Genomic DNA, 9003 nt, shown 5'->3' with positions numbered 1-9003 from the left:
AGGTGGAGCCGCGGGCCCCGCCGGGCTGGGCCGCCGAAGCGCCGAGGGCTCCGCGGTCCTCGCCTCGCCCGCCTGCCCGTGCCGCGCGCGGCCGGCGCGCTCCGCCACCTCGGCCCCGCCGCGGCGTTGATCGCAATCTGCAGGCGCCGCTTGGCGCTGCCGGGCCCCGGGACCGCGGGGCGGGCGGGCGAGCGAGCGAGTGAGTGCGTGCGCGCGCGAGTGCGCGCAGGGGTGGGGGCCGCGGCGCGGCGCTCGCCCCCCGCCGACCCCCCTCTCCGCTCGGTTCCCCACGCCTCCCTCCTGCTCCCTCCTCCCGCCCGCCCTCCCCTGCCCTGCCCGCCCGCCCCCGCCGCAGCTCCTTTAATACACTTTGGTTCTCCGCCTGGCTTTGGACTCTTCTCCACCACCTCCTCCTCCTCCTCCTCCCGCGCCTCCTCCTCCTCCGCCGCCGCCGCCGCCGCCTCCTCTTCCTCTCCGCGCCTTCGCTCCGCGCCCGGCCGCCCGAGGCACATCCAGGCGGCGGCGGAGGCGGCGGGCGCAGGAGCGCCGCTCGCGGGACTGAAGCCGCCGCCGCCTGTGCTCGGAGCCGGGCGGCCGCTGGACGCAGCCCCGCGAGCGGGGCGGGAGTGGGAGCCGAGGAAGCGCGGGGTTCGCCGGGGCCGGCGGGGCGGGCGGGCGCGCTGGCCATGCTCCTGGACGCGGGGCCGCAGTTCCCGGCCATCGGGGTGGGCAGCTTCGCGCGCCACCATCACCACTCGGCTGCGGCGGCGGCCGCCGCGGCCGCGGAGATGCAGGACCGCGAACTGAGCCTGGCGGCGGCGCAGAACGGCTTTGTGGACTCAGCGGCTGCTCACATGGGCGCCTTCAAGCTCAACCCGGGGGCGCACGAGTTGTCCCCGGGCCAGAGCTCGGCGTTCACGTCGCAGGGCCCCGGCGCCTACCCCGGGTCTGCAGCGGCCGCCGCGGCCGCCGCCGCACTCGGGCCGCACGCCGCGCATGTCGGCTCCTACTCCGGGCCGCCCTTCAACTCCACCCGGGACTTCCTGTTTCGCAGCCGCGGCTTTGGCGACTCGGCGCCTGGCGGCGGACAGCACGGGCTGTTCGGGCCGGGGGCCGGCGGCCTGCACCACGCGCACTCGGACGCGCAGGGCCACCTCCTCTTCCCCGGCCTCCCGGAGCAGCACGGGCCGCACGGCTCGCAGAATGTGCTCAACGGGCAGATGCGCCTCGGGCTGCCCGGCGAGGTGTTCGGGCGCTCGGAGCAGTACCGCCAGGTGGCCAGCCCGCGGACCGACCCCTACTCGGCGGCGCAGCTCCACAACCAGTACGGCCCCATGAATATGAACATGGGGATGAACATGGCAGCGGCCGCGGCCCACCATCACCACCACCACCACCACCCTGGTGCCTTTTTCCGCTACATGCGGCAGCAGTGCATCAAGCAAGAGCTCATCTGCAAGTGGATCGACCCCGAGCAGCTGAGCAACCCGAAGAAGAGCTGCAACAAAACTTTCAGTACCATGCACGAGCTGGTGACCCACGTCTCGGTGGAGCACGTCGGCGGCCCGGAGCAGAGCAACCACGTCTGCTTCTGGGAGGAGTGTCCGCGCGAGGGCAAGCCTTTCAAGGCCAAATACAAACTAGTCAACCACATCCGCGTGCACACCGGCGAGAAGCCCTTCCCCTGCCCCTTCCCGGGCTGCGGCAAGGTCTTCGCGCGCTCTGAGAACCTCAAGATCCACAAAAGGACCCACACAGGTAACCGCCCGGGTCGGGTCGGGGTCGGGGCGCAGAAGGGAGAGAAGTCGTGGTTAGCTGGCTGGGAGAAACGCGCCGACCGCCAGCCCCTGTCCTGGAACGGGAGATGTTTTCGTATGTGCGAGAGAGAGCCAGCGGCTTGTTATTGTTGGCGAATGAAAGAATATTATTATTGGGCTGGGTTTTTTCCATGTGCGGAAATTGAGTTTTAAATGATCGAGGTGACATCAAATGCATGCTTTGGGTGATGCAACTACTTTGTTGGCTCAGCTTCGGTGAATAATTTCCGTCCTAAACAGAACGCAGAAAATAGAAGTACCCTCCAACTCGGTGCCCGGGAATCGAGCCTAGAGAGGATTTTGCCAGCTTGTCTGAATGTGCTTTTCTGCTCCGGGTGTGTGTCTGTGTTTTGAGTGGCTTGTGTGTTTTTCCACTTTTTTTTTTTTAAACTACGGGCCCAAACGTCCTTACCCGGACTGTTTCCCATTAAAAAATGAGTCTGGTGTGAGCCGAAGCTGTAAAGCGTTTCTCGTTTTTAAAGTGTTTTTTAAAGCCCATCTCGAGGTGGGTCGCGGAGCTTTACGGTGGGTTCGCAACAGTCTGTGAAATTCTCTTAAGAGGCACCAGAGGGTTTGCGATTCCAAACTTGGACCGACAGCCGGGTCAACGAGAGCCCGGGGCGGCGTGGCCCCGCGGGGCAATCGCGTGAGAAGAGAGCGCCGAGAAAGAACGCGCCTCTCGCCTCATAGATTATTCATCTATGACCAGGTCCCAGCCAAAATCGTGCCAGACGATTTCCTAAAAGAAAGCCAAATGTTTTAGCAACTTCCCCCGTCAATATTTACTCCGAAGTGGGGGTGCGCCAGCGGCCTATTGTTCTCTTCCGGGAAGGGAGGCAGCCGAGGTGCGAGACAAGCTTTTAACAAGGTTTAAAATTTGAGAAATTTATTTGCATGAAACGCTCGCTTTCGAGTCCTGCGTCTGAGCGGATGTCTTTAAGAAACAATTTAGGTGCTAATGGAATTTAACGTTAAATGATCCCCTCTCCAAGTGGAACAATGTTGGAGTTCTCACACCTCTAAATGACTCCAAGCATTTGGAATTCTGGTAACAATGCGGGGACCGCCAGAAAATTCAAACAGGGAAATTCTGAAAGCCTTGGCTGATCCCCCACCCCCACGGCCTAGCCTGCGCTTCTCTGCAATCCCTCTCAAGTGCAGCCTTGTCTCATATTTATCTCTTCCCCCAAGTTGTCTTCAAAACGCCGGGAGTGCGGCCGAGAATTACTGGTTAATTCAATTTGCGGAATTTTGGATGGGAAAAAAAGAATGCTGGCTCAGTCGCTATCCACAGTACGGTCCCCAAACAACACACAGCATCTCCAAATATAATTGCCTACTGGCCCCAGAGAGAAGCCGACAGCAGCCTGTGTGATTCTGATAATGCCCCAAATATTTTGTCATAATAACAGCTTCTCCATGGCGAGACCAACTTGTTAGAAGCCGCGAGTCCAAGAAGCCCTGTAAGAAAGGCAGTTAGGCAGGGCTGGGGGCGGTGGTGGGGGCTACCCCAACTTGATCAGAGATGTGAGGAAACGCCAGTCAGCCTGGAAGAAAAGTAAAATAGGAAATAAAAGCGCGGCGGTCAGGTGGGAAGGCGCAAGGAAACCCCAGGCCCCTGTCGCCCCTCTTTTCTCCTCCCGGAGGCCTGGTCACCTTCCAGGCCACGGGGTGGGGTGGGAGGTAAGGGTTCCCCGGGGCGCGCGTGGTGGTGGGGGGGGGGTCTCCGGGCGCGCCAGCAGCCAGCGCGCGTGTTGGTGTCCACAGGGGAGAAGCCCTTCCAGTGTGAGTTCGAGGGCTGTGACCGGCGCTTCGCCAACAGCAGCGACAGGAAGAAGCACATGCACGTGCACACCTCGGATAAGCCCTATCTGTGCAAGATGTGTGACAAGTCGTACACACACCCCAGCTCTCTGCGGAAACACATGAAGGTACCGCCGGACTGGCGCGAGGAGGGCGAGGCGGCCGGGCTCACCGCCGGCCCCGGGGTGGTGGTGGGAAGGCGAGGGTCCCGGCCGGGCCCCCGGGGGCAAGGGCGGGGGACCACTTCTGGTGGCGGGGGAGGCCCGGCCCCACAGCAGCTGCACTCACACCCAGTCCCCTTTGGTCTCCCCTCCCGGCTTTTGTCTTGCAGGTCCATGAGTCCTCCCCGCAGGGCTCCGAGTCGTCCCCGGCCGCCAGCTCCGGCTACGAGTCGTCCACGCCCCCGGGGCTGGTGTCGCCCAGCGCCGAGCCCCAGAGCAGTTCAACCCTCTCCCCGGCGGCGGCGGCGGCGGCGGCAGCGGCGGCGGCAGCGGCGGCGGCCGTGTCCGCGGTGCACCGGAGCGGAGGCGCGGGCAGCGGCTCCGGTGGAGGCGGCGGGGGCGGCGGCGGCGGCGGCGGCGGCGGCGGGGCGGGCGGGGGCGGCGGCGGCTCCGGCGGGGGCAGCGGGACGGCCGGGGGCCACGGCGGCCTGTCCTCCAACTTCAATGAATGGTACGTGTGAGAGACCCGGGCGGGGCTGCCCTCTGTCCCTCTCCCGGTAACAGCGCCGAGAGCACCCCGGTGATCGTTGTTGTTAAAATTCCCAATCTGATTTTTATGATGATGAAAATGATTTTACCAGCAGAAGGATTTTTAAAAGTTTTTTTTTTTTTTTTTTAATAATCTAGGCATGAAAAGCAACGATATCCTTTCCGGAATCTTTAAAGCTAAAAATAAAAAATAAAAAATCATTAAAAAAAAACACAAAAATATTGAACCAAACCTCGCCTTTGCCTCCCTCCACGCCCCTTCCCTCCCCACGCCTTGCCGAGTCTTCTGACAAACTGTACATAGCGGACTCCTTTCTTCCCCGAGGTGGTTTTACTGGCTTCTTGGTGTATAGAAGTTTGTCCATTTGTAATTCTGCGGGATTTTGTTCCTCCTGCCTCTCTTCCCTTCCCTTCCCCAAGTGATGGGCTTTTTTCTTTTTCTCTTTTTAGTTTCCCCGGTTTCTTTTTAAGTAATGTGGAAGAAAATGGTTTCTTTTGTATTGTGGTATTGAATATTGTGTTCCTTTTTATGAGGCAACTTGATTGTAAACTTCATGCAACTATAGACTGGAAAAAAAAAAAAAAAGCCGTGCCAAAGTCTCCCTTCTGTTTCTTCAACACGCAGACCCACAGCACTCACATCCACATCACCGCCACCAACGCTTGTGAATGTATTTTTCTGTTAGCTGGGTTTACATGTGATGTTTTAGTGCTTTTGCAAGTTCAATTTGTTAGTTCCTGTATGAAAGATTGTGGGGAGGGGGGGGAAGTAAACGTCGTGCCGTTAGCTTTTTCCGTAATAACACCCTTCCTTCTGTAAATACCCGTTACCATATTTATCCATTTGTAATTAAATTATGGTATTAACTTGCTACAGAGGAAACAATATTTATAAAGAATGTTTCTTAACTATAAATATGTACAATTGTGGGCATAAACTGTTTCAGATTTTTTATTTGAAGGTTTTAAGTGGTTTGATCATTTCTTGTGATATGTTTTGAGAGTAATGCATACAGAAATATAATAAAATGTGTTGAAACTGCATGAACATACTTTTTTTTTTTTCCTAGCAAAGTTAACTCAAGGAAATGGGCAGGAGGCAGCGGAGGGCTGATAGGGGACTGGGTCAGCTGCCTCATTGAATGGGAGGCACCACCTCGAATTCAGGGGGGAAGGTGTATGCCCAGAAACTGGGCCAAACTGCCTCTCTGGCAGAAAGTGTCAAAATTATTTTGTATGTCCTTTGTTTCTGTAGCTGAGAGTGAATTACATTTTTGGAAAGCCCCTGCAAGGACCGGCCCGAAGGAACCTTCTGAGCTTCTAATGGCTCCATTATCTGAGGCGGTTCCTTTCTTTCGGCTGTTTGGACTGGATTGAAGAGCACTAACCATTTCCTTATTCTTTGTTTTCTCTCTTCCCTGCCCCCTTTCCTCTCCCCCCCTCTGAAAAGCGGAGGTACAGTTATTTTTAATTGCAGGTTTAAAACTGAGCTGAGTCCTTTGTTTTTGAACTTGGTTCAATGATGATAGTTTAAGGGCCCCTTTCTACTAAAAGTTTTTTTTTTTCCTTCCTTGAAATTTTAAACAGCTCGCTCAAGGCATCCTGCTTATCTGCCCAGCTACCGCTCACCCGTAAGTGCGATGTTCAAGGGAGGAAGGTGACAAATAGACTACACTTTGATTTAGGAAAACCATCAACCATCGGCCCCCAATAAAAGAGAACCTCTTCCAGAATTCCGTGAAATCAATAGAATAAGCTGCAGAGACTGAACCGGCCAGGTGGAAGTGAGTGAGGCAACAGGACTGACCACCAGCTTTTCTCTAAGGTTTACAGCCTCACTCCCCTCCCCTGAAAGAGTTTCACAAGAGTTTTCAGACAAGATGCTCTAAGGGAGAAGGCAACAATAACATTCAGAGTCAAAGGGTAGGAGTGGGGTCATTTCTTTTTGAAATCCCTGAGGCTTCAGGACATTTCCATCTTCCTGGGGATTCGTGTTGCTTGGAGAGGCCCTGGCAGGCCCGGAGTCACCACCCAGTGGTGAAAAGGTTTGGTTGCCAGCGGGGCAACACCCCCAGAGGATTGCCCATCGACGGGCAGGGCTCTGTTGGCTGAAGCTGATGGTGCCAGGCGGGTGGCTGTGGCTGCTGGCGCTCCTCTCCCTCTCTGGCCCTGGGCTGAGCCGCAGGGACAGGCAGGGGAGGCTGAAGGGCCGCTTGGGGAGAAGGGCAACTCTGACCTCCCAGAGGCCATGCTACCTGTTCAATGGGGAAGGAAAGATGTTAGCCTGGGGGCTGTGTGTGTGTGTCCAGGAGGGTGACTGGCCACCGGGCTAGCCCTCCCCAGTGTCCCAGCGAACTGCCTACGAGCCAGCTCCTGAAGAAATCAACCCCCTATTACAATGAAATTTATAACCCCTAATAATATTAAGGAAAATTATTAAAATAATTGGCATATGTTACTGATCCTTAGGAGATTTCATTGAACACATTGTAAGCTGTGAGTTTTTTCAATGCCCCCATCCCTGGGGGAGGGGGGCGCATGAATCAAATTAAATATTCATCATAACTTGTGCAAGAATGAGATAGTTGATTTTAGATGTTTTAATGTTTTAGACTTTTTTGGTGGGAATTATTAGCTTTGAGATACCTCCCAAACCTAAGGAGAAGGTTGGTGGGGACAGTGCTTTTTTTTTTTTTTTAAAGTATCAACTGGAGGCCTTGGATTTTTCCCTTTGGGGAAAGAAGGAAGGCAGGAGAAGAGGACAGTCTCCCAGCCTTGCATTGGCCGATGGCTTTGCAGAGCTGAAGTCAGAGAGCTACCCAGGGCCTTTTAGGTCTGGGGGTGCTGATGCTGGTTGTCAGCAGGAAATAAAACTGGGAAGGGGCCTGGCCCTGAGGAGGACCACAGCCCGGGAGCGGTCTCCTGGTCCATCCTAGGATGTGAGGGGCAGAGAGGGGCGGCTTTTCAGCAAAACCTCCCTCGCTTCTCCAGCCCTTGCGGCCCACTGCTCTGTCCAGACAAGTCACAGACCCGACGGTGGGGCCAGGTCTTGGCCTTTCACGTTGGCCCTACTCGTCTCAGAAAGGGATGGGGGAGAGGGATTGTCAGGGTGTGAGAGCATCAGAGATGGGCCCGGGGGGCAGGCCGCCCAAGATCTGCGTGGCTCCGAGGTACCTGGGCTTGGGGTGGAGGAGGGGTGCAGGCGCCCTCACCCCCTCCCCTGCCTAAACAGACCCGAATCTAACCTGCCCTCGGTTGGCCTCCGGAACCACAGAACGGAGCCGTTTCCGCACCCCCTCAGGGGAACTAGAGCTGCACCCGTGGTTCGCTGCCCGCAGGGACCGGGTCAGGGGCTGGGGTTCGGTGGGGGACACGTTTCTGCGAGTCAACGCCGTCAACTTGAACTTCAGATCTCCCAAACTCGCTCCTTTGACGCTGCGCTCCATCCACCACCACCGAGTAAAACTGCCCGCCACGCGAGACTCGCTTTATCTGGAGGCAGCTGCAGCCCCCTCGGGAGAGACCCATCGTTATTATTATTAATTATCGTGATCCTCACTGCATTATTAATGATCGCAGTGATAACTGGCGTCTCGGCATCTGTATCTCCCGGTTCAGTGATGGGACGTCAAGCTCCGGGCTGGTGCGGAGGAGGGAGGGCGTCGGTGCTGGGGGGAGGTCACTCCGGGAGCAAAAGCCCGGGTCGGTTCTTCTCCGGCCAAAAGGAAGCAAGTTACAGGCCCAGCAGAACCCGTCCCACACTGTCCGCGCCCGGCTTTCTTTTCTTGGTGGCACCTTCTCTCTTCCTCCTCCCTCCTGCCCCCACCCTGTCCCTTTGTCTTTCTCAGACGGATGTTTTCAGTCTCAAGTGGCATATGTATTTTCCGCCCAAAACTGAGATCAAGGGCAGATCCTAGGCTGGACCGGAGATTAGGGTTTCCCTGGGCTCCCTGCTGTCCTCCCGAGACCTGGGGTGGGCTAGGAGGACCCGGGCTTTCCAGGTGACCGGTGGTCCTCCCGGGTCGGCGGGCCTGGCATCAGGAAGGGGTTCTGGTAGGTCCTTGATGGGCGCCCCCGGTAGCACAGCGGGACCCGAGGGGATCCACCGAGTTCCTCTCACTAGGGACTCGGGTCCTAAACCCCCAACCCCATCACGCCGTGGAAATAACCCAAAGGGAACGCTAGGCCCGCGTCCAAGAGCTGGGAAATAAAGGCCTCAAAATAACACCCCACCAAGACTCCAGTCGAACCGTGGGATGCATTTTCACTTTAAGGGACACGTGCCCTGGAAAGCGACCCTCGGGATCCAAAGTAGGCGTTCAATAAATACTTGCCGATTGATGGATTAGAGTTTGGTATCGCTCGCGTTCCGCGGAAACTTGGAGAGCCTGGGCCCACAGCTACCCCCAGCAGACCGCAATGAATGGTTTCTATTTTTAACTGGCAGCTCAGAACAGGGCCTGAGAAATGTCTCCCTCTTTTCTACCCTCTTCCACCCCACCCCACCCCCACCCCGATCCCTACCCCCACCAGGCCTCCACCAGATTGTTGCTGGGTTTTTTCTTTTAAGGAAGAATCTAGACCCTTCCAGACTGAATTGGAGAATCTGGCATAAACCCTCAGGCTCGTCCAGCTGGGCTCCTGAGAACGAAAAGGCAGCGCTAGGCAATCTG

At 56.9% G+C, this 9003-nt stretch overlaps 1 protein-coding gene across 2 annotated transcripts; it reads left to right on the top strand.

The window, feature by feature from the left end:
* ZIC2 (Zic family member 2) lies at positions 375-5374 on the top strand. Of its 2 annotated transcripts, none has more exons than XM_018056393.1 (3): positions 375-1758; positions 3585-3748; positions 3952-5374. In XM_018056393.1, the coding sequence occupies exons 1-3, from the start codon at positions 687-689 to the stop codon at positions 4300-4302; spliced, it is 1587 nt and encodes a 528-aa protein (XP_017911882.1). In that variant the 5' UTR covers positions 375-686; the 3' UTR covers positions 4303-5374. The 2 variants fall into 2 exon arrangements, with proteins under 2 accessions (XP_017911882.1, XP_017911883.1); XM_018056394.1 differs by having other exon boundaries at positions 3915-4044.

This window comes from Capra hircus, chromosome 12, assembly GCF_001704415.2.
Source record: "Capra hircus breed San Clemente chromosome 12, ASM170441v1, whole genome shotgun sequence".
Lineage (NCBI taxonomy): Eukaryota > Metazoa > Chordata > Mammalia > Artiodactyla > Bovidae > Capra > Capra hircus.
The sequence above is the reverse complement of the archived record's forward strand: the minus strand, read 5'-3'. Positions and strand labels throughout refer to the sequence as shown.

Bases quoted from the DNA above. Each gene is read 5' to 3' on its own strand.
- ZIC2 (XM_018056393.1), top strand. From the start codon at position 687: ATGCTCCTGGACGCGGGGCCGCAGTTCCCGGCCATCGGGGTGGGCAGC. The intron at 1,759-3,584 runs GTAACCGCCCGG...TGGTGTCCACAG, and splicing joins CCACAAAAGGACCCACACAG to GGGAGAAGCCCTTCCAGTGT. The intron at 3,749-3,951 runs GTACCGCCGGAC...TTTGTCTTGCAG, and splicing joins CTCTGCGGAAACACATGAAG to GTCCATGAGTCCTCCCCGCA.